Source organism: Perissodus microlepis, chromosome 11 (assembly GCF_051167445.1).
Source record: "Perissodus microlepis isolate ML-2025 ecotype Zambia chromosome 11, ASM5116744v1, whole genome shotgun sequence".
In the NCBI taxonomy this organism is placed as follows: Eukaryota; Metazoa; Chordata; class Actinopteri; order Cichliformes; family Cichlidae; genus Perissodus; species Perissodus microlepis.
The window spans coordinates 15,442,654-15,467,027 of NC_140471.1; the positions used below are offsets into that span (position 1 = coordinate 15,442,654).

Genomic DNA, 24,374 nt, shown 5'->3' on the forward strand with positions numbered 1-24,374 from the left:
TACTGTCTCTCCCACAAAAAAAAAGAAAAAGTCGATGATGCTTTGTGATTCATTTCTCTACGGAGCTCTAGTCTATATCATAGGACTTTTCCCTGACATCAATGTGTTTTCACCTTCGTGTTCTTGTTGCGCAGTGAGCGAGCAAACAGTGTGAAAACGCAGCAGCAGAGCCGGTGAGGAATTATGTCACGCTGACCTCTTTCAACAGGATGAACTGACATCCAGCACATGAGCGCACATGTTTTCAACTAATGCTCGTGCTGAAACAGGAAGAACACATCCCGCCTGAGCTCTGAACCTCTGAGTCCTTAATATGCTGTCATATCACTTCACACGCTTCCGATCCGCGTGCGTTTCCATAGCTAAAGATCATTCGGAACTCGGGTTTTCATTAAACGGTGAATAGTGGCTCTTGATCACAAAAGCGGACGACTCTGTGTGGATGCTTTGGCTACAATATGAAAGGGTGGCAGTGCGTTTTTTGCTTTTATTTTTGGAGTGGAAGGTGGGACGGGGACGACAACATTTTCTATTGCACAGCTAAATAAATGCTGAATCCTTTAGTCAGCAAAACCAACAGCGCACTTATCCTCCCACGCCACACCCTGGTGCTGCACATGACACCCTGTGCCGCGCTTGCAAAGAAAGGCAACGGCAATGTGTCATCAAGCTCTCTGCAAATAACACATCAGGCAGGGCGAAATTACAACAACCACACCAACGGGGCGACGCACAGGCCCACATGATTAGTAGGAGCCTCCCCGGGGCTGTCTAATTTATGTCGCTACTCAGAAACACTATGTGGCTCTTTTGCCCAGTAAATTCAGAGTGAACCAAACCTATAACCTGCAGGCACCATCCACCTCAGACTGGAAGGCTGGGTTCTTGTGTAGGGTGTCGTCTGCTCTGCTGATTGTGTCCTGTATGAGGATGCATAAGCTTACATGCTTTTTCTCTCACGTGTTAGTGGTGGAGGCTGAGGGCTGCTCTTTTATCTGTGACCCTTGCAGGGCCCAGAGATGGGAAGGTTCTCACAATCACACCCCTTAATTACACCATCTTCAGCTAACCATCAGGCCTCCTCCTCGACATTCCTCCAAAACAAGGGGTCCCCTCCCGCTCCACTTTGAACCCTAAAGTATGGCCTCTGCCCACTCACTCTGGTCTCACGCTTTCCCGACCAGTCTAAACAAACCATGGACACACACACACACATATGCACAAACACACACATACCAATAAGATATGGGTAGTTATAAACGCGATTCCACAATAAAGCTGCACTCCACATTCTGAAAAATGAAGGTGGACTCATCATCAATCACTCGCTCCTTGAGCTATTTCCTGCTTTCACACATCGCTTTTGCTTTAATAATTCAATCATCTGATGTTATTGTATTATTATTATTATTCATCTACATATTTTCTAGTTTCATTACGGATTTTCTGGCGTTGACCAGGCCAAGCGGTTCTGTTATGAATGCACTCTGCTGTTCTTTTTAAGTATCCTGCCTCTGTCTGGATAAGGAAGTTAAATCAGCAATGCTTGGGTCTGATACAAAACAAGCCCAATACAGGGAGCGAGCAAATAAATCACAGCGCTAATTGGAAAGCACAAAGCTGTCTTTTTACCCCTCACACTTCCCAGGCCTGTCATCACCTGAGAGACTTTTAGCTTTTGGACCAAAAAATAAAAGAGGGAGCGGGAGAACAAGAACATCTGGCAGTACTCTGAAGCACTGCGGCTGTTGTGCAATCCTTGGTTATTGACAGTAAATATGAGCAACCCAGATGTGCGGAGGTTTATGTCCTTGCAGAAGCAGCATAAGCACTTGACAAGGTTTTTGATTAAAACATCACTCTTGGTTTCAGTTTTTCAGATGTAGCCAGGCAAAGGCTCAAACACCCGGGTATCTAGTTTTCTAAATAGCAGATAAGCAATGATGTCATGCTGGGAAATGGATGAAGTGGACGACAACATCAATGCAACTGCATGGGAGTTAGAAATGAAAGTAGGCAAAGCCGGAGGGTCAGAGGTCGTCGGCATGAGGGGCCAGTTAGGAAGGGAATCCCTGTGACAGACATTCAGAGTCCAGCTATCAGCCAAAAGGCTATCTGGAACAGCGTGGGCTATCTGAGGCACCGGAGAAGCCCCTATACTGACCACCGACCAGCTCAGCAGTGAGACGGCTAGTCCAGCAGCTCCAGTAACAGATACAGGGGAGTGGGTTCACTCTCCCGGCGGGATTAACCTCTGGACCACCTTTAAAGTCTTCATCTAGGTGCCACAGGGAAACTAATGAGAAATAATGAGGTCATCAGATCCCAGTGAAGGCCCGGTGTTCCTGTGACTTAAACTTATTATCATCATTATCTCCCAGCCTGGTTCTGGCTGTGACTTATATGATGAACACTGGAAAGTGTGTGTGTGTGTGTGTGTGTGTGTGTGTGGTGGGGCAGTGGCTGAGGATGCTCAATTTAAAGAGATTTCGTCAGTGCTTCACCACTGTTACAATGTCACTGCTTCACTTTTCTTTTTTCTTTTTCATCTGATTTTGCACTTCAGTTGTACACGGTTTGCACGCCAAGTGCTTTTGAAGTCAAGACATGAGTCACCGAGTGTCACTTGTCATCTAATAGCACATGCTTGGCAGAAGGAAGTCCCTCAGCTGTGGTCTGGATGGGGAACCGACTGATTTGATCATGGACACTTGAAGCTCCGTGTCAGATTCTGTCAACTTGCTGTTCCTCCACTGGCTCACAGCAACATGTGTAATCACTTCATTTATTGACACGAATCCTCGCTGTGCAGAGAGGGATGGTGTTAAATCATATTGTTCCTCACAGGCTTATAGCTGAGCCCGGAGTTGGGCTGTCAGGCCAGTCATCAGTCTTCCGAGAGAGCCACCTCCACAAAACTAACCAGACTTGATGATGCACAGCAGGAGTGTCCATGTTATAAAAAGGGCCTGGCAGAGTGAGGGGGAAAACAAGCCCTCTTTTTCCATCTTTCTTATCCAGCCTAAGTTGAACAGCTCTAACCTACTCTAGGGGCCCTGAATTTGGCTGACATGGAAGCTTTGGCTTGCCCGCTGCCACCCAGCCATGTCGTGTGGGGCTGCGGACGGCAGATGTTCGTGGCAACGGCCAGCGCTGCCATGTTCTTCCCAACACTCTCCGTGCGTTTTTTTTCCCCACATGGCTGCACCTCCGCACACAAACACAGAGCAAGGTGGAGCAGAGGTGATGTTTCTGTCAGTCAGTATCTCCCAAAGAGAGATCAGGGATGACAGACATGTCAGCAGGTCCTCGTAGTTTCCTCACTCCAAAAGGCACAATCTTGTGATATGCTGGGCTCCTATATTCCAGCATGTACTGGCAGACAGCTCAAGCTTCAGACGGTGGTCAAGCGTAGACAGCCCTTCCACTCTTGCACTTTGGCATGCATAATTATGCAGGTCTCTGAGAACAAACCCAATTCAACTCTGTGTCTGGGTGTAAGGTCCTGGGAGCGGGCTTGGTTTGGTGGGCCCGTTGTATTGTCTGGCAAATCTGAAAGTGCGGTTAGTAAAGCTGTGATGATTAAATGTCCCTTGGTGAAGCTCAAAGGCCAAAAGCAACTGGTCTTTTTGTTGGTTAGACTGCAATGGAAATACCCACATGCTCAGAAGCAGAGCAAGGAAAGGGGAGCTTAAAGGAGAGAGTCCTGCCACTGTTGCCAGCTAAAGGCAGCAAAAACTTAAGTACCTTTACGCACACTTGTGCCCATATGGTTAACGATCATAATGCATAACGGATCTGCAACCCAACAAATTCCCAAAATGCACTTTAAAATTCAAATGATCTTGGAGAGGTTACATCCAATGAGCTTCTATTTTGACCCATAAGAAAAAATAAAAAAGTCTCTAGAGCACAACAGACTGGCACTAAATTAGGGGCAATTTTTAAATCACATTTCCAGGATACTGAATCTCAGGCTTTGATTTGACTGGTTGGTGGTTGGCAGTGAACGCAGCGTGGGGTTTTTAAAGCTGCTGCATTGGGGTAAGGCAACTGTGCTGGCAGCTAGAGTATGTCTAGCAGTGGGGGGTCTGTAATATACCCCGAGGGAGGAAGTCTTCAATGCAGCCCTGCACTCATGCTGACCCTCTCAACACTTTGTCTCATACAGAAGACAGCTCTGATAGTCGCCTTTCAGCTCATAATTCTTTCAGCAAGTGAGCTCGCTTGTGATAGCAAATGACAGAATATGCTTTGGCTGAGGAATGTATATTAAAAGCAAAGTGATATGAAATGTGACTTTGCAGAGAGCGTGACTGCTCTACATTCATGCAGATTTGGCTGTACACAAAGCAGCGCACTGTGTGACCGTTGCTACAAATCTTCCCTGCAGAGCAGTGGGCTGACACTCACAGACACCGGTGTGGGGCCTGTTCTGGGCGACTGATAAGAACTCCCGTGGATAACACTGGAGTTACAGCATATGGTTTATGGCTCATATCAACCCATTCATTAGCTGCTGAAAAGAGTTCCAGGGGAGCAGAGGTCCAAGAACATAAAATATGGTCACGCAGAAAGATATTATGCAACAAAAAGACATTACTGACGAACCAGCTCCATCTCCGTGATGGCAGTAAACACTGTGGCTCCCATGTCTCGAGCCTCTTTGGAACCTAGCTGAAGTGTAGCTGCAAATGGGCTTCCAGTTACGTTACGCCGCAGAAAGCAGAGCTCCCATTGTTTCAGTCTCTAATTATGGTGTTATCTTCCCTGCAGTGAATGGGAAACCCCCCAGAAAAGTGAGCATTAAATTTAAAATTCATCATACGGCACAGTTTCTCAAGGTATTCAGAAGAAATTCGAGGAAACATTTTAGTAGCAAGGAGCAGCAGTCAACGTTGAGTTCTTTGCGGATTTGCAAAGAGCAAAGATTTAAATGATCATACATTAAAGTATTGCTGTTGGCTTCAATTTTAGTAGAACCGCATTATCACAGTTTTTGGCAAGCACTTTCCAAAGACATGCGAGTCAGGTGGACTAGACTGTCTGCAGTGCACAGAAGCTAAAGAATGAAACGCGTGAATGACGACCTGTTAGAAGACCAGAAAGCCACAAGAAACCTGCTTTCCAGATGAGCCAGCTGACCCTAATAGAGATCAACCATAATAGTGCATTTGGAGGATCTTTAACTAACAGTTGCAGTCAAGGATCTCTATATTTATGACCAGGAGCTTGACCCTGCACAGCAGAGAAAGTACATCTGACATCTAAATTTACAGTCTGAACCATGACTTGTTCAACATAACAGTATACATACGATTTTTGTATTTGTCTTAGATTCCATACCAGTGAAACTACAGCCGTCTGTCTAGCTTTCCTTGCTTTATATTGCATAACAATGTCAGTTTACGGTTTTCCTTTAGAAAAAGTGAACGTTAGATGTCAGAGAGAGAGTCCCCAATCCTATCGACCTCTTGCTTAGTAGAAGAATTTCAGAACAGCCCTCAAAAAAATTCTTGAATGTGATAAGATCGCACAGACAAACTCTGATTTAATAATAAACAGCTGTCCTCTAAGTGATTTCAGAGGAAGTGCTTAAAAAGCCCCAAAGAAACAGGGCACAGAGAACCCCTCATCATCGCCATTCATGTCCACTGTGTCTGAGTTCCAGTTGACTGCATTAGCTCACAAATATTACCTTCCAAGTCGATAAAATGTCCGCAATAAAGTGGTCGGATGCCAGCTGTTTAGTGGAAATGACACACAGAGCGCAGTTGAGAGTGAGACTCGAATAGGAAACCGGATTAGAGAGCCACAGCTGAAGCAGCTATCACATCAAAGTAGTTCTCGCTCTAAAGTCTGATGCTACATGACAATACAAGATGTTGTTCTATGAGCAGTTTGCATGGCCAGTGATCCAGATTAACTTCCCACACATCAGGATCCGTTAAAGTGAAAATTTAGCCTGTGTGGGGCGGTGCAGTCAGGAAAGCAGGGTTAAAAAGTAACATTTTAAAAGACTTTTTTTTCTCTCGTCGACCAAATAACAAGATGTCTTTCACTTCTAGTTTTCTCTGAGTAATGAAAATGGGATAAAGTGACTTTGGAGCCTTTAGGATTTTGCCTCTAATGTGGGAAAACTGATGAACTATGAGCATGCAAAGAGCAAGGGTTTTGTTTGTGGGTATCCAATTGATACCAGCAGTCTGCTAAAAGAGACGTTCAAAGTTTCAAACTGCACTACAAGATATTTCTGCAAACCTTTTGTGATCTTGTTATCCTAAATCCAAAAAAAACATCCTACAAAAAGGAAAAACCGCCCATTTCGAATAATCTCAATCTCAATGTATTTCCTCAATATTTTTAATTTTATTTAGTTAGTAAAGGTTTAGCTTTATGTTTGGTAAGAATGGGAACAGGCTGACCCACAAAACACTGATAGTAATTAAGAAAAACATTATTTTAAATTCATTCATGAATTTATATTTTGAACCTTTTATAGTACTAATTTCTGAACAGAGCCTCAAAGACTGATGAAGAATCACAACCTGACCAGGTAAAAATGAACATGCGCTGATGTTCCACTGCCAGATTTCTGGACACTGAAGTTTCACTTTCAATAGAGGCCATTTATGGCTTGAAGAAAAAAGAAATTGGTAGTTTGGCTGTAATATGCTTTTATTTTAATATCAAAATGAGCCAATCTATATATTTGCATCTAGGTGGGCTACGGTTGCTGCATGTCAGTGGCAAAGGTACGGACACCTTTATCTGGGACTTAATTTCAGTACGCCTGTCAGAAGTTTGGCCTAGGATTTAAGTTCCACTGTTTTTATATGAAACACTCAGCCAACACCTATAAAGGTCCTCTCTATTTCTCTCCGGCCATATTTCATGTTCGTAAAGGTTAAGTTACGAAAGTGAAACATGAAGATGAGAAGAACATTTGATTGACGAGCTATTGTTAATAGTATAATCTAGAGTATGTAAGACCAAAGGTGTGGTCCAAAACACTAATATGCCTAATGATGAGGTGATATTTAATATGGTTTCATTACTCAAACAGTAAATAAAAGTAAGTCAAGTTCCGAATTATATTGCCTTTCTCTAAATACTAAATACAATATTAGTCTAAGGTGTAGTGCCACTTTTATTGCTTTGCTTTTCTTAATCAAACTCTCCAGTCAATGCACAATATATTGGTGGGTGGCCTGCTTTCTGTTCACAGGCAAAAAAATGTCTTTGACTTCCAAGAAATTACACTGTCTAAAGAAAACCTCAATCCACAAGCTCTGGCAATCAGTCGTTAAAACAAGTAAGTTTCCTTCCCTTATTCTAACATATAAACATCTTTCTCCATATTGCATAGTATCTCGAAAAGGACTGCTTTACCGTACTGCTGTTTAATGTGGCCCTAAAGCTAGTTTTGGCCTAACTGCATTTGCATTTTGGTTGCATTTGTGGTTCGATTTCATGCCTTCAGACAACCTCGCGTTACAGAGGCTGCTAAGACAAGGCTTCACCAGTTACATCCACCTGTGTGAACGGATGAGCCGTTCAAATCGTCAGGCATGTGCGTCTCCTCTGAGTAAGTTGCAATAAATCATTCGCTGTGGGAAAATGGGAGGTGGTATTGTATGTCTGGCTATATGTCTGTGAAGGTTCTCAGTCATCCAGGTCATCGTAGTCAAAGGAGCTTGCAATGTGAGTGGGCCTTAACGCCCACTCACATCCTGGGCCATCTGACCTCAGGAATTCGCATGATAAGGTGGGGCCAGGTTTCACAATGAACACACCCGAAACTCTGGCTGATTGGGACCCACACCCAGTTTCACACCTTGGCTCAGGCGATTAGAGGATCATCAGGGGGTCCTTTTGTCCCTCTGTGGGGGGATACTCCCACTAGGTTTATATCTGGGACTCTCCACCATTTGACCTTAGAACTGAAGAAGCTTCTCGGATGAGAGGTGAAACGTCTTCAAGTAACTTAAAGAAGTCCAGACGCTTTTCTTTGCAAGCTCCTTTGACTATGTCTGGCTAGGGAGCCGAGGGTGGAAGGAGATTTTGGGGAGTGTATGAGGGATGCTGGGTAGGTTAAACTCGATAGGATCTTACTGGAGCACATGTTGAGTTCGGGGCTGCGCATGCCGTAGTATCCGGCCGGACAGTCGTGAAGACACTCCCCGTACTGCCTCATCCTCTCCCTCCGCAGAAACAGGAACAGTTTGGGCTGGCAGTTCACACAGCCGTTATCCCTGGAGCACACCGAGCAGCCTTTACAGATGGGGTATGCACCATAGCTAGCTGCAGGAAGGACAAACAGGGGGGGTGGGGGGAAGAAAGAGGGTGACATAGGAGCAAGAGTTGATTAGAATCCGGAAGAATCTGTCACTTTTTTTTTTTCGATCAAAGACTGTTCACACAAAACACACAGATTTATATTTCCTAAAAACTTTCTGAAATCAGCATTTGTGATCGATCCTTTATTGAACAGTGAATTTACCATCATCAATCAATGATCATCAGACACAAAAAAAAAATTATTTTCAGTGCGTGTGTGTGTTTTAAGGGTGTGTGTACAGCGACTGCGAGGTCAGTGCTTCTGTTAGCTCGTCTACCGCTGGAAGATGTAACTTCCACGGTGGTTCAGATGGCTGTTTATTCTGAACCAGCAACAAAGAAGCAGGATTCCTTCAGATCCTTGTATCATTACTCATCTGCGGATGACCGTAAGTTCACCCTGTGACAGGGACGGGGTGAACAAGAGGCAACACACTCAACTGTGGGAGGGCTGACCGTTAGAATAATACCTAAGTACAAGAGTAAAAACCCAAACAACCATAATAGATATATCAGCAGGATATCCTTCAATTCATAGTAAATATGTCCAATTCGTCATTCATGCAAACTCTAGTTCGCCTCTCAGCGTTCGAATGCTGATTGGTTATGAATGTGAATATTGCATTAATTCTGGTCAGAGCTGGCCTCCTAAACGATTGCGTTGAGACAGCCGATGAAAGCCCCCAGAACCGCAGCGGCTCTAGCCTCAGCTCGAGTTGCCTGTGGAAGACAAAGGAGCCAGTAAAAAGACAGTCCTTTCTACAATAAGTGACTTTCAATGTAAACTCCTTAGCATCCCGTTTACAGGAAAATATCCTCGGGCCATTCCAAACGAGAGACACTTCAGATGTTCTTCAAGCCAAGTCTTGAATATCACAGGCAGGGACTGGGTAACAGTGGTGCTTATACTGTGCGACCTACCACAACGCTTAATAAAACACTGTGTAGCAAGCTGGACAGAGCAGAGCATGCCTGCATTACTGGCCATAGATCCACATATTAGATTTCTCTGAAGGGATTCAACCAGAAAAAAGTGAGAGCTAAGTGGGCCCATTGCAAGCATCAGTTTGTAATCATGTAAAAAATAAGTCAGCGCATGTCGGAGGCTGCCTTGGTCTCATCTTTTTTTCATTTGTTTTGTTGGAGCGCTGGGAGACAGTCTTTAGAGAGGTATGCTGGCTCTGCCAAACTGTGCTCGTATTCCTGAAGCCAGAGTGGATGGAAGTAAGATTAAGTGCTAATCAGAATGTGTCTCTGATGGTCTTTAGGGATGAGGTTTACAGCGACACTCCATCGATCACAGCAGCGCCGTGATGTGCGCTCCAACTCCATTCATCACACAGACTGGGGATGGTTCATCTCCAGTCAGCACTTGCTCAGTAAGACATGAATGAAAACCCCAAATTAATACTAGCGTTGACTCTTCCAATTCTCAGATGGAAAATCGTGTCTTATGTTCAACTGTCAATCCAACGTTTTAGTTGTGCCAATGCAGCTCCAAGACGGCATCCTCAAAGTCATCTGGCGGATACAGGTGCGTCTTACCTAGCATCTAGTACAACTGGACAAATGTCAAGTGCTTTCCTTACCTTACAGAAAGTGCTATAATAACGTGCAGGAACTTAAAGCCGACTTCTATTTCCCGTCAGGTAACGCTATCGCAATCATGAGAATCACTCCCCCGAATATATCTCATATTTCATTCTGTCAATCCTTCCATTCTGTAAGACTAAACTTCATCATTAGACCCAACCTCAATACTCAACCATATATTCCTGTAGAATACACAGTCTGGGTGCATTTACAGCAAACTGACATTCGCATTAAACCAGTCACATGTACTCCCGTCTGCCCTTGCTAAATCTGAGCATAGCACTGACAGAAAAGGAAAGCCAACTTGGCGAAGGTAAACCTGTCAGGCTGGAAAAGTTTATTTCTGCAAAGCGTTTCAAGCGGGCTCAAACCTCTTAACACTATGCTAACAAAACTATCCTAACAAGAATGAAAGAAAAACACTATCCGGGCCTGTGGTCATCCCAGACCATTGGCAGGTCAATCAACAGAGAAATTATAGTTATTGAAAGGCCTTTTGATGAGCCTGGCTCAAAGTTCCCGCTCATTCTTTGCTCTCCGTTGTTTCTGCTTGTTGCTAATCTCACGGTGATGGCAAGTGAGGACAGCGCAGTATACGCTGTTTGAATGAAGCATTTCCCGTGTCCTGGAATTACCATATGACTATGGGGAAAGTAGGGAAGGAAAGGCTGAAGGCAGTGGAGAGAAACTCTTTTGGTCCAGATCTTGGGGAGATTAGCTTGTGTGTGTGCGTCTGTGGAAAGGTTTGGAGGTTTAGGCCACAGGTATGTCAGGAAAGAGGCCACAATTCACAGTGTCTGGAGCTACGCTGTCCAACTCACGTCCCACACTACCGGCATAATGTCTAGTGCACTTTACATCAATCTGCCGACTGCCAGCAGGTTTCAGCCATTCTTAAGAAAAACATCCAAATGTACTCTGATTTTTTTCTTTTTTTAGAGCAGAAGAAAAGATACTGAAAAGTAAATTAACAGACATCTCCATATATTACAGCAGTTTAACCTAATTTGGGAGGACTGTATAGCTAGTTTGCTAGGGAATATGTTCCAAACAGAGATGGGCAGTAATGCGTTACTTGTAACGCGTTACTGTAATCCGATTACTTTTTTCAAGTAACGAGTAAAGTAAGGGATTACTATTGCAAAAACGGTAATTAGATTACCGTTACTTTCCCGTAGGAACGCTGCGTTACTGCGTTACTAAAACCGTGATTTTTTTGCAAGAATGTCTCATGACAGTGAGTATGACGTTCGTGACAACAGCTGTGTGCAGATCAACAATGGATAATATATCGAGTGCGGGAGAGAATATGAGCGTGCAGCGTTTAAAGTGTGGAAGTACTGACCTTACTTTGAGTTTGATTCCATAAAAAGTGACAAAAACATTAGCGTCCGTTGTGCGTGGGAAGAAAACTTCTTTTTACAGCGAAAAAAACCCTAAGCTTCCAAGCAAGCACCGAGTGCGCTATGACGTAATGGGAAATTCACAGAGAAACTCGCGGATTCTTCCACTGACCGCTGCGGCTCACCTGCACCAGGGTAAACCTCCGCCTACCCCGCTCCTGCTTTACAGGTGAAAATAGAGCAACAGGACCGCTAGTCTGTGACTTTATTTATTTTCTGCTATGTTTTACTTGCATCTATTTGAAAGAGTGAGTGTAAACACACACAAAAAAATATTTTATGTGCTGGAATGTGCAGAAAATAGGTTTAAATGTTAAACTAATTTATTCAAGTCAGATAATGTTGCATATAATTAAATTTTTGCTTGATGCATAAAGTTAAAAGATTAAAACTAATAAAACAAGTTTTAAAAAGGGACTTTTCCATTTGATTACATTTTGTGATGGATTATGCAGAAAAAGTAGAATTGGCCTGACAGATCTATCGCTTTATTACCTATTCAGGTTGTAAATCGTGTTTTTAAAAAGTAACTAAGTAATTAATTACTTTTGAAAATAAGTAATCAGTAAAGTAACGGGATTACTTTTTTGGGTAAGTAATCAGTAATTAGTTACTGATTACTTTTTTCAAATAACTTGACCAACACTGGTTCCAAATTGTAAATGTGGTCCCTTTTTCTTTTGGCATATTATGTCTTTCCTATTTTCAGACACCAGGTCTGCTTAAACCCAGTCTATCCTAATGCTAAGTGTGTTCAGACACATGTTCCATGTTCTTCTTCTGTTCTTCACGCCCATGCTCTTCTTCTGTCAGTCACTTTGAAATTAAACTGACCCACAGATGTAGAACAAATGGACAGAGTGGTCAGCATCTCATTATGGATACCAGGTTTAACGTATACGGTATGTATTTTGAGACTTCGGGAGAGGACTGCACATCATTAAAAGCACCACTCCTTTCACATGATAAAGTGATGTCGTTTACGATTTCAACCACAAAGTGCTTATTACGTGAAACAAAACAAATCCGCAGTTCCCACTTCTGACAGCTGAGTAAAGATCCTTCTGGGCTTCAAGTACTCTATTTACAAAAGCCCAAATCCATACGAACATCGCTGAAAAAGCCTCCACAAGGACATTTTAATACAAAAACTTAATAAGCGCCTCAATGCGTCATGTCTACAAGGCAGAGCACTGTGCAAAGCTGCTGTTCTCATACAGGAACCACATGAAGGACCCCTCACATATCGTCTTCCTCAGCCTTCACAAATATACTGTGACAGCTAAACCCTGGTAAGTCCCGAGGGAGGAAAATACCTTGAAATCATTTGCATTTATAAAGAGAATTTACATAATGGGTACATTTTTAAAAGAAAATGCTGGCAGTTTGGAGAAGATTACGTCGGTGTGCAAGTATAAAGCAGAAGCCAGTTAGCTTAGCAAGATCTAACTTTCCTCATTACAAAAACTGTCAAAAGTTTAAACACAGTACATGGCAAGTTAATTTATAAATAATTTATAAACTTTTGGACAGATTATTGATATGGCTAGATTATGATTATGCTGTTTCCCTATGCCCCAATATTTATACTAAATTAAGTTAAAGACCTGCTAATTATAGCTACATATGTAGCTTACAATATAAGCGCAAGACTGGCCCAAACCTTATTTAACCTTTGTCAGAAAGTGTACTTTCCAGTGTGCCACTAAGCAGTGTCCTTTCAGCTAATTTACAGAGGATTTTCTTTTTCTTCATGCTTCATGCTTCTATCCAACTAACTATCCAAAAACCCAACTGCACCTGGCATCTTGTGGGCTGTCTTCTCTAGACTGAGATGGCAGCCAGTTTGGAAACACTCATGTTATAAAAATATAATAATCACCAAAATTAAAATTGATCATGTTACAGTGAAATATGCCATGCAGTTCCAACACCTGTTTTATTTTAGATCAACAGCAGTTAGCTTAAAGGTTTCTGAGAGTGACAAAGGCAGGGTGTTGTTCTGGAATCCCCTTGAATTGCATTACTTAGACATCAACCTTCTCCAAATGAGGAATGACCAACTTGATGCCCCAACACAAAAATACAGTGCTGTGAAAATGTATTGAATGGTTGGTTACAATTACAGTGGAGATGACAGATCTTGTAATGCAAGTTAACATGTTTGGCTAGCATTAGCGCTGTCGATATGCTCTAAAATCTGTCAAATCTATCTTTTAAATCTCATGTCAAAGTAGAGGAACCCACAAGATCAAGATTACCCTTCATTAAGATCCCATACAGGAAGTTTGGCCATAAAAGTAAATACATAGGAGTAGAAGCAGTAACAGCTAACTAGCGCAACTGACTTTCTTGACTTCATCCACCAGTTATGCATCTACTATAGGATGCCACTCACATATTCGACTGGGAAAGCACCCAGTCAAGAGTCATAGCTATGCTAATCAAGTGGTCAAGGCTGCAAGAGAACATGATTTATAAACCTGCTATTAAGTATGTATGCTGTTCATCTTAAGTTTGTCGAACAACAGTTAGAGTCACAGCATAAGAATGACAGCGTGTTTGGAGCGCGGCAGCTTTCGTTTTGCAGCCTGGGAAATTTAACTGCATGCAGCTTAAGAGTAATTAGGGCTGCTTTTAGATCAAGTAAAAAAAAAAAAAAAAAACCCAAACTCCATCGCAGGTAGATTTTTATGAGTCCAAAGCCAGCGTGACAGATTATGCTCATGGCTGCCAAAACCATCAGCATACGCCATGAGGTTCCACCCACGGTCAGCGAACTTCCTGCCTTGCACTCACCTACCTACTGTTACCCATGAATACATTCATATTGAAAGATTCCAACTTTCTGCAACCCAAAACCCTAACAAGGCAAATTGAATATAATTTTTGTGTTTCTTCTAGAGCCGTGAACTTCACAAAAAGAACAAAAGACATGTTTTAGTAGGCTTCAGTGATGTAGGTCTTTTTTTAGATTGACTTTGTTAACGAATCTTAGGTCATTACTGATGAAGACTGATTCTCTGTAACCATTTTCAGGCCCTTAAAGATATACATTTTATTTTCATTTCCTTTAATTTCCATAGGATCCTTGTATTTATGTTTTTTGGGATATGTTATTTTCAGATGCAAGGATTTTTTTGTTGTCTGTGGCCAAAAACATTTAGAACAAAGCAGTGACATGATTCTGTTTCACGCCTCGGCTCCTCAGTTCAAGTCACAGCGTCATTCACTCAGCAAAAAGTAACAGACCATAGTTTACCTTGACACCTGTCATTTTAACCAAGCGCTAAATAGAAAACCAGAGAGTGGGCTAGCAAAAAGCGTGTCCCGGTTAACTGCTGAGGTGATGCAGAAATGCTGCAGACTTGTATCGGTATCATAACACGGCGGTGAATTCCGAACTCAGCAAAACTGAAGACTGGTGCTTATATTAAAACACAACTCTTTCTATTCTCACAGTTCTGCTTCATTTCTCCAAGGGCCCCTGGTATGTAAATCTAATAATGCAGACTGTGAATGCAGCTATCCAGCAGGCACACTGTCCATTATTTGGAAAAGGCACTTTACAGTGCAGGACACATATATACATACGGGGAATCTTGACATCATCCAGTAACACGGCAAAAATATATCAGCCGCTTCATCTATATTATCCATAAATGTCACATGGTGAAGAGGCAGTGATGGAAAACCTCAGCTTTTGGAGTAGCAGCAGGTCACAAAGACTTGCACTCTCATGTGGAAAGCGCCACATTCACCAACAGAATTATACGCTTTCCTCGTGGCACTGGGACTATTATTGTTTATTGTCTACCTCACTTGTTCCCCTTAAATGCTGGTATAAGCTTACTGCTGTTCCACTTAAGGGGAAAAAAGAGAAAGCATGGGACAAGGAAAGGGCATATACAGGACAGCGCAGCAGCCTCCAGCTGACTGGCAGCGAAGCGTACCAGAAGGAGCAAAGCAGCCACTTTCTGGATCTCTTCAAACCACCAAACTATCGAGGATTACGCTCCATAGCTGTAGCAGTGTCAGCCCTCGCACCCGCAGTTCACCAGCGGTTGTAACATCTCAACATTGTTCGAGCATGGAAAATGACATCAAACAACCTGCTTTTCGGGCCCGTAACTTTATTTGTCATGAATTTGGAAGTCGCACTTAGCTAAAAAATTGCAGAGTAAAAGCAGAAGGGGTAAAAGAGGGGGGTACTTTGGGCCTGTGTGCTGAAGGCGCATTTCTGTTCCAATTTAGCAGAAAATATATTGGACTTGCCTCTGACTCTGTTCCAGCTGGAAACAGTCAGGTTTTAGGATCTATGCTTTCCCCCCCCCCCAGTTTACTTTAACAGATCATACTGTAAGCACATGTTTATAATTTGGGACAGTCCTGCTGCTTATAATGATTTTGCAGCATGAGACTGAGCAAACACATTTTGCTGTCAGACATATTAGCCCCAGCCAAAGTGTTCTTGTGACACAGATCCACCGTGCGACGCAGGCAGCTCGGGGATTTGAACCCTCACTTAAAAGGGTGGTTGTTAATGTAATGGCGAATGGGTAAAACAGGCAGCTATGGTTCAAACAGGCAAGTGGAAAAATGGCAACATGAAGGCAACACTTTTTAGTGCGTAATAAAACAAAAAGTCAAACTAATTTAATTTGGTGTGACTCAACAGGTCGGGCCACAGTGCCATGCAGGTGAGAAAAATAGATTTGACTCACTGGATAACCACGGATGTAAATGAATGGAAGGAATAGTTTGACATTTTAACAATTTTTTGAAGTGGTTTTTTTTCTGTTTGTGTTTTTTCTGAGAGTTAAATAACAAGATTGATACTGGTAGGGTTAATGTGTACATGAGAACTAACATGTTAGAGTCTCTGGTGGTTTCCCTATTTACTGCTCTCAGCCAAGACGTACATAAGTTTCAAACTTCCCATAAAAAGACAATTTATTTGCTGTACACGCATAGATTCAACATGATTACACAAGATAAAACACATTAAATAGCCTAGTGAGCTTTCAAGGGAATGTTGGTTGTTTTGCAGCTTTAAAATTCAATGTGGCCTAGCTCTATGTCTCTATGTCCCTATGTCTCTGTCACGTCAGAGTAAAAACAGGACAACAACCTCTTTGTGACTAGGAAAACTTGGTGGTTGATTTTTTTCTGCTGTTTGCAACCGAATGCGAGTATGAACAACAGGTCACCCAGAGATTGAGCAGTCAACATCCTCAAACATCCTTTAACGACAAGGGATTTACTCAGGTTGCCTGGTGGGAGGCAACCTGTCTACAAACCATTGCGGCTCAACACAGACTAATTGCAATCACTCTTAAATTCAAATTCAAATTTTATTTGTCACACACACACAACCATATACAGTATGACATGGGGGTGAAATGCTTGTAGCTGTACAATGCCCGACCATTAAATGACAGAAAAAAAGTTTTACAATATTTACAATTTACAGGTTACTACAAAATTTACAAATTAACTTAGGAATTTACAGTAAAGAATGTGCAAATAGCAGAAGAGATTATAAAGATTATAAATTATAGGAATTATAGGATTATAGGAAATGTGTGGTGGTGCGTGTGGTGATGTGATGTGTGTGAGAGTCCAGTCTTATAGTGACGTGTGTGGGAGAGTCCAGTCCTACACCTGGTTCAGGGCCCGAATAGCCTGGGGGAAGAAGCTCCTCCTCATTCTCTCTGTTTTGGCCTTAAGGGAGCGGAAGCGCTTCCCAGACCTCAACAGTGAGAAGAGTCCATTGTTGGGATGGGAGAGGTCCATCATAATCTTCCTAGCTTTGGTCTTGCACCGCTTGGTGTAGATGGACAGCAGGTCAGGGAGCTCTGATTGAATGATGCGTTCGGCTGAGTGCACCACTCTTTGCAGATCTCGTCTGTCCTGCTTGGTGCTGTTCCCAAACCAGGTGCAGATGTTTGCCGTCAGGACGCTCTCGGTGGTGCAGGAGTAGAAGTTCTTGAGCACCTTCAGTGGCAGATGGAAGTCTCTAAGTCTTCTGAGGAAGAAGAGACGCTGACGGGCTTTCTTAACCAGGGTGTTGATGTGGCAGGACCATGACAGGTCCTGAGTGATGTGGACACCCAGGTATCGGAAACTGTCCACTCTCTCCACTGGCGTGCCACTGATGATGAGGGGTTTGTAATTCCTCGCCTGCTTTGTAGTGAAGTCCACGATCAGCTCCTTAGTCTTGCTGATGTTTAGGAGGAGGTTATTCTCCTGGCACCAGGTCTCCAGGTTCCTAATCTCCTCCAGGTAGGCCGTCTCGATGTTGTCGGAGATCAGGCCCACAACAGCAGTGTCGTCAGCAAACTTGACAATGGAGGTGGTGTCTGATGTGGCTACACAGTCATAAGTGTACAGTGAGTACAGCAGGGGGCTTAAAACACAGCCCTGAGGCGCTCCAGTGCTGAGTGAGATGGAGGGGGAGACTTGTTTTCCCACCCTCACTGATTGGGGTCTGTCTGTGGGGAAGTTGAGGATCCACTGACACAGTGATGAGCTGAGTCCTAGATCCGTCAACTTGGTGAAAAGCTTAGAGGGAATTATTGTGTTGAATGCTGAACTGTAGTCCATGAACAGCATCCTAACATAATTCCCTCTGCCAGTGTCCAGGTGACTCAGGGATGTGTTGAGCAGGTGAGATATGGCATCGTCTGTGGAATGATTAGTCCGGTAAGCAAACTGAAGTGAGTCGATGGTGGCAGGAAGTGAAGAAGTGATGTGATCTCTCATCAGTCTTTCAAAACACTTCATCACAATTGAAGTCAGTGCTACTGGACGGTAGTCATTGTGGCAAGCGGGCTGTTGTTTCTTTGGAACAGGAACAATAATGGACTGTTTGAAGCACGTGGGAACCACAGCTTGGGCCAGGGAGAGCTTGAAGATCTCCGTGAACACCGGTGCTAGCTGGTCAGCGCAGGCTCTCAGGACCCGGCCAGGGATTGCATCTGGTCCTGCTGCCTTCCTGGTGTTCACCCTCCTGAAGGTGTTCCTCACGGCATGCTCTGTGATGATGAATGCATTTTCTTCACTGGTGCACTCCGAGCGCGTGCAGCCGTTTGTTGTTTTAATTGCTGCGGCATCGAAGCGAGCATAAAACGTGTTCAGCTCATCAGCCAGTGAAGCATCGGCATTCATCATTGAAGAAGCTGGTCGTTTATAGTCCGTTATAGTCCGCAGTCCTTTCCACAGGCTCCTAGAGTCGCATTGTCGTAGCTGTGACTCTAGTTTTTCCCCGTAGCTCCGCTTTGCCTTTCTGACCGCGCTGCGCACGTTGTAGGACGCAGCCTTGTATAGGTCCATATTACCGGAGACGAGCCCTTCATTGTAGGCAGCGGTGCGTGATCTCAGAGCGTCGCGGATGTTTTTATCCACCCACGGCTTCTGGTTGGGAAACGTTCGGATGATAGTTCTTTCTGCTGTGTCGTCCGCTAGTTTCCCGATAAATCCCACAACCACTTCCGTAAACATGTTGATGTCATCAGAGCTGCGCCGAAACATGTCCCAGTCTGCGTCATCCAGTGCGTCCTGCAGCACGGCCACTGATTGGTCCGTCCAGCTAGCGACCTCCCTCCTGATTGGTGGTTGCTGCTTTAGCCTTTGTTTGTAAGCAGGCATGAGGAAGATGGCGGCATGGTCCGATTTTCCAAATGCCGGCAGGGGCTGAGCCTTGTAACAGTTCTTGAACGGGGTGTAGCAGTGGTCTAATGTCCTAGTGCCCCGGGTGGGGCAGTTGATGTGCTGGTGAAGGTTGTGAAATGTCCGTTTGAGATTCACTCTGTTAAAATCTCCCATAACAATGAGTGCGGCATCTTGGTGAAGTGTTTGTTGATGTGTGAGAGCCTCATGTAGCTCACATAAGGCAGTGTCCGAGTCCGCGTGAGGCGGAATGTAAACAGTGCAGGCAATGACCGCAGTGAATTCCCGAGGGAGATAGAAAGGGCGACATTTAACGATCAAAAGTTCCAGATTGGGCGAGCAAGAGCGTGTGAGTGGGGAGATGTTTGCGCTGTCGCACCATCTGTTGTTCACCATCAAACACACTCCACCACCTCTTTTCTTCCCCGACTCCATTGTCCTGTCCATGCGGTAAACCGAAAAGAACCCCGTCGGCTGCACGGCGTGGTCTGGTATCGCTGGGTTCAGCCAAGTCTCGGTGAAGCAGAGGAGGTTGCAAGTGAAGACTCTAAGTGAAGGTTTTGGTGAAGGGTTGCAAATAACTAACATTTAATTTATAAATGCAGATAGATAGAAACATGCTGTAATCAGTCTGAGTGAGTCTGCGTCAATGAGTTTAACTCCCCTGCAACACAACCCTTTGCAAAAGGAAGCTCAACACCTGCTGTTGTTTTGGTTATATTCCTATATAAAAGCAAGGCTGCCAAGAATCTATGACTCCATCTACTACTGTTTTATCACCATTATTATGCACCAAAGTCACTGTGAACACAGCAACTGACTGCAAGTAGTTACAGAAATGGTCAGTCTTCAAAGCAACATTTTTAATGCAACAAGGTTGCAAGTTCATTCAAAGTGTGATTTGAATGTCCTTCCTGATTTTGCAGCTGGTCAAATAGAGATACATTGAGAGTGCTTCCAAGATTATCTGGAAACACTCTGCACCTTTAGCCCATCTGTCCAGTTGAACTCTCAACCTTGCACTCCTTTCAAGTCTGTATGAAGACCCCAAGTTAGTTCACTTCCTAATATCTTTAAGACTTAAGTCCCTTATTCGGGTCAGACACAACATCTGGATTCCTTGATGTGAAAGAGACCTTGTAATTCCTGTTTGGAAATTCGTAATAAAAGATGAATCACTAACCTGCCTCTCACAGTGTTTTCACACTTTCAACCACAGTGATGGACACTTACACCCTTCAGCCAGTGGAAAGCTGCTCAAAAGCTGGTCATATATGAGAGGGGGAAAAAACAGAATGACCTTGATGTGGTGGTCAACTAACGGCATCGCCTCTTCATTGTGGGTTGCGGTCCCATAAATGTTTTACAATTTTGCCTTGCCATGAAAACAGCAGAATATCTGTTTGCAGTCCGTGTCAGCATTATTTAAACAATGCAGTGAAACAATGCAAACCTCTAATCATGTTAAACTTTTGTTCCAGTGGAGTAAAACAACAAAAAAAGTCAATTCTAAAAGAGTTGTGACACTTTAAAAAGCATTTGTTAGGAACGCTGCATTTATGGGCCTATTTTATTTTTGGTATATTTTATAGATTTACAGCACAGCTTTAAAGTGGTTTAGAAAAAAATGAACCAAAAACAACAGTGTTAATTGTAGCACTTTGACACTATTAAATGCACAAAATATTCCCTATTTAATGCACACGAAATCTGTTCTCTTTCTTGCCATTGTTTCAGTAAAAATGGACAAAAAAAAGAAAAATCAACCTGTCTGCTGCCTGTGATGGGTCATCATCTGTTTTTCATTCTCTTGGTGGTTAATACTTGTTTTATACATTTACACTAGGACTGGCCAGTGCAGGTGCAAAAGGATCTTGTCGTATTCAATCACTGGGGCACTGCAGGAGTTAATTGATGAGTCACGAAGATGGACTTTATCACCCCCTAAACAGGTACCATGAGATGAACATGTGGTTTGCATTTCTTGCTGGCTCCATTGCTTCTTCTTGTCTATCTTTTTTCAAAATTTCAACAAAAGGTGATGATGTTCTTGTGAAACACCAGAGTTATTTCAACCCATTTTCAGTAACTCACACCAGACTAACGATGGTGCCAAGTGAAATCGACAGGTTCAGAGCACATTCACAAACAAGCAGTTGGATATTGGAGATTTTATCAATAGCAAACATGTTGTTTAAACCAGTGTGGTGATGGAATGTGGACATTTTTATGCTTTTTTTTTAAAGAACTGGCCTGGATGAATTATGGACCTATACGTAAATTTGTGCCAACACATTGACCTTTAGTTGCAAAACTACATGGAGTATAATAAATCGTTTTATGTTTTTTATTCGTGAGACTCCAGAGGTGATGCATAGCACATTTGGAAAGGATTAGATCAATTGTCCAGGATGTGGTTGCAAAATACAGTTTTAAAAAAAAAAATCTGCATCATTCAAACACGGCAACGTATGTAGTAAGCTAATTGCAGATGATGGTCCATTTTCAGGCCTTGTACCAGATAATTCTCAGATCTGTTTTTTGCTTTTTGCGAAGCTACTTAACAATGACTTACAAATTATTCGAGCATAAAAAACGCACCTAAATCAAGCGAGTGTGTCGATACATAAGAGACAACTTCTATGTCCCACTTCTAAAGTAAAATCCAGAAATAAAACAGTATTTTTGATTCCCAAAGAGATTATAGCTGAAAATCTGGCATATCTCAGCATGGTGTGCAGAGATGCACTGGGCCCTTGAGTTGATCCATGTACTATCCACTGAAGCCTCATCAGAAATGGTATCAGTGGAAGTATCGCTGTCAAGAAGCCATTATTAAAGAAGGCAAACAGAGAGGAAAAATCAGATTTTTTTTTTTTTTGGCCAAATTAGAAAAAGAACTGGACTGATAATTAGTGGAAACTGTTTTTTTGTAGTGATGATGTAGTGTTTTGATCAAATCATTGTATCAAATCATATCTATGGAGAACATCGGGAGAGAGGTACAACAGTGAGTGTCTACAGCCATCTGTTTTGACATGGTTTTGAGCTGCAGTTAAGCCAGTGATGTTTATCAAAATTGTTGGAATTATACATGCAGAAAAGTACAGTCGAACTTTGATCCACTATGCAAAAATCATCTGACAAGTGTCTGATTGGCAGCAAATCCCAAACACACTGCCAAAGCAACACAAGCATACATGGATGGTAAAACATACACTGGGACACTATCAGTCATTGACTGGCCTCCCCAGAGCCCAAACCTAAACGTCAGTGAAGCAGTGAGAGATCCAAGAGCCAACATCCAAAGAAGAGCTTTGAATGTCTTTCAAGATCCCTGGGGAGTTATTCCTGAAGACTGCTTAAAGAAATTCTAAGAAAGCTTGCCTTAGAGAGTTCAGGCTGTGCTGAAGAATAAAGATGGTCATACCATTGACTTTCAGGCTTGTTAGAACTGTACTAACTTTGTTTTTGTTTTACATTTCAGTGAATCACGGCACCCATTTCCCATTTTCCTAACAAAATATAAAGAAATGAGGAGAAGCTCACAACTTATGCACAGGTAGTGTACATCTAGGCAGTCTGATATCAGGAATGTCAGTAGATTAACAGTTTTTGACACTGACTGAAAGAGCATAAACTACTTATGAAGTATAAGACATGCAAAATAAGAAGTAATTCCCAAAAGAAAGAAACCCATTTGGAATTTGTATAGTTCAGTATTTACACTCCCTCAAATTCACTCAAGCTGTGGGAAAAATGTGTTCTCAGAAGAGAAGGAAGAAATGGCTGAGGGGAAAAAGTTGGGTGGAGGGAAAGGTGGAGTGGCTGTGATTAGGCCACATGTTGGTAATTTATCACACATAAACCTCACACCTAATTTTCACACCTGTAGCTCACCGTGTGGGTAGTCTAGTAATTCACTCACACACACACCTCCACACACAAATACACACTCTTACACCGCTGGGTGGGACTTGGCTGTGGGTTTTCCCAGCACAGGAGACGACCGAGGACATCACAGGGATCACTAAAGTCATCGGGCATATTTGGCATATTTGCACCCCATGTAGCTTCTGCTCCATCTCTCCCGCCCTAACCCGTGCACACGCTCCCCTCCCCATGTGTCATCACCTTGACTAAACTCATCTCCACTTCTAGCTCACACATCTGAAAAACAAAAAAACTTGGACGTGACTTTTTCGTACTTGCCAGAAACATATTTTTGGAGCTCCAGATGGAAGATAATCATCTTTTGCTGACGTGTCACGCAAAAACAGACTGTAAACTTAAGGTTTTGTTACTTCCTATCGCTGGCTCACAAAGCTGGGAAAATAAATTCTTTTTTTAAGTAGAAAAAGCTGGATGGATCACAATGAACTGCTAAAAGTGGAACTGCCATCATCAAGAAATTGCCATCAATGCTGTATTAAAAGCTCAGATTTTTACTTGAAGAAATTAGCTTACTTTCACACTTTTTAAATGTTTAGCAATTACAGTAAATTGTGGAATTAGTGTTAGTGAAAAGTAGCTGAAGGTAGGGCAAATTTCATCATTGTAAAATTTGATTACTTGGCTTTACTTTAAATTATATAAACTTACTCTCTCTCAAAAACATTTATTAGCCTCAACTTAAGATGGTCAAGATATGCTAACTTGTTTTTTTTGTGACCATTACTCAAGGTCAAAGGTGTAAAATAAAAGTTCTCCTATCAAGTTAAACACACTCTATGCAACTTTAGTTGGATATGAAATATTGATCAGATAATGATGACTTTAATATAAATGACACACTGTGCCCCATACACCGCACAGTTTAAGAAATGCTGGTTATACGAAGATAAAGTACAAAAGTCACATATTCCGATTATAACAAAACAGGAGTTTTGTTTCCTCATGGATAATTGTGACTTTGTTTTAGTGTCAGAGCAGGTCGCAGGAGGGGTCATCTTAATATTCTATACAAATATAGGTTTTAATATTAAATTCTATTCAGTGGAACCCAGACTTACGAAATGAATTCGTTTCCGAGGGTCTTCCGTAAGTCGAATATTTTCCTAAGTCGAAGCACCCATCGCGCCTTTTGAGTGAGGCGATGCTGAACGATAGGCTATAGGCTAATTGCTAACTAGAATAACAATACGTCGTTCAAGTGGAACAGCAAAGCGCAATTACGGAAGCCAAGGGGTTGTCACATGATTCGGAAGGCATTCTGGGCATTCTGGGCTCGGCCAATCAGAGCCAGCAGATTTCGTAACACGGGCATTTTGCCGTAACACGGGCAGAAATATTGCCGTTCAGTGCATTCGTAACTTGAATTTTTTCGTTCAACGGGGTATTCGTAAGTCGGGGTTCCACTGTATTGTG

The 24,374-nt window shown here is 42.7% G+C and overlaps 1 protein-coding gene across 2 annotated transcripts in view; it reads right to left on the minus strand.

The window, feature by feature from the left end:
- Nucleotides 1-24,374, minus strand: part of rspo2 (R-spondin 2) — a 63,780-nt gene that overhangs the window by 25,191 nt on the left and 14,215 nt on the right. For both annotated transcript variants that reach the window (XM_084944674.1, XM_084944673.1), the window contains exon 3: nucleotides 8,116-8,304. In XM_084944674.1, coding sequence (XP_084800800.1) covers nucleotides 8,116-8,304 — 189 coding nt within the window. The remainder of the gene's footprint in view (nucleotides 1-8,115; nucleotides 8,305-24,374) is intronic.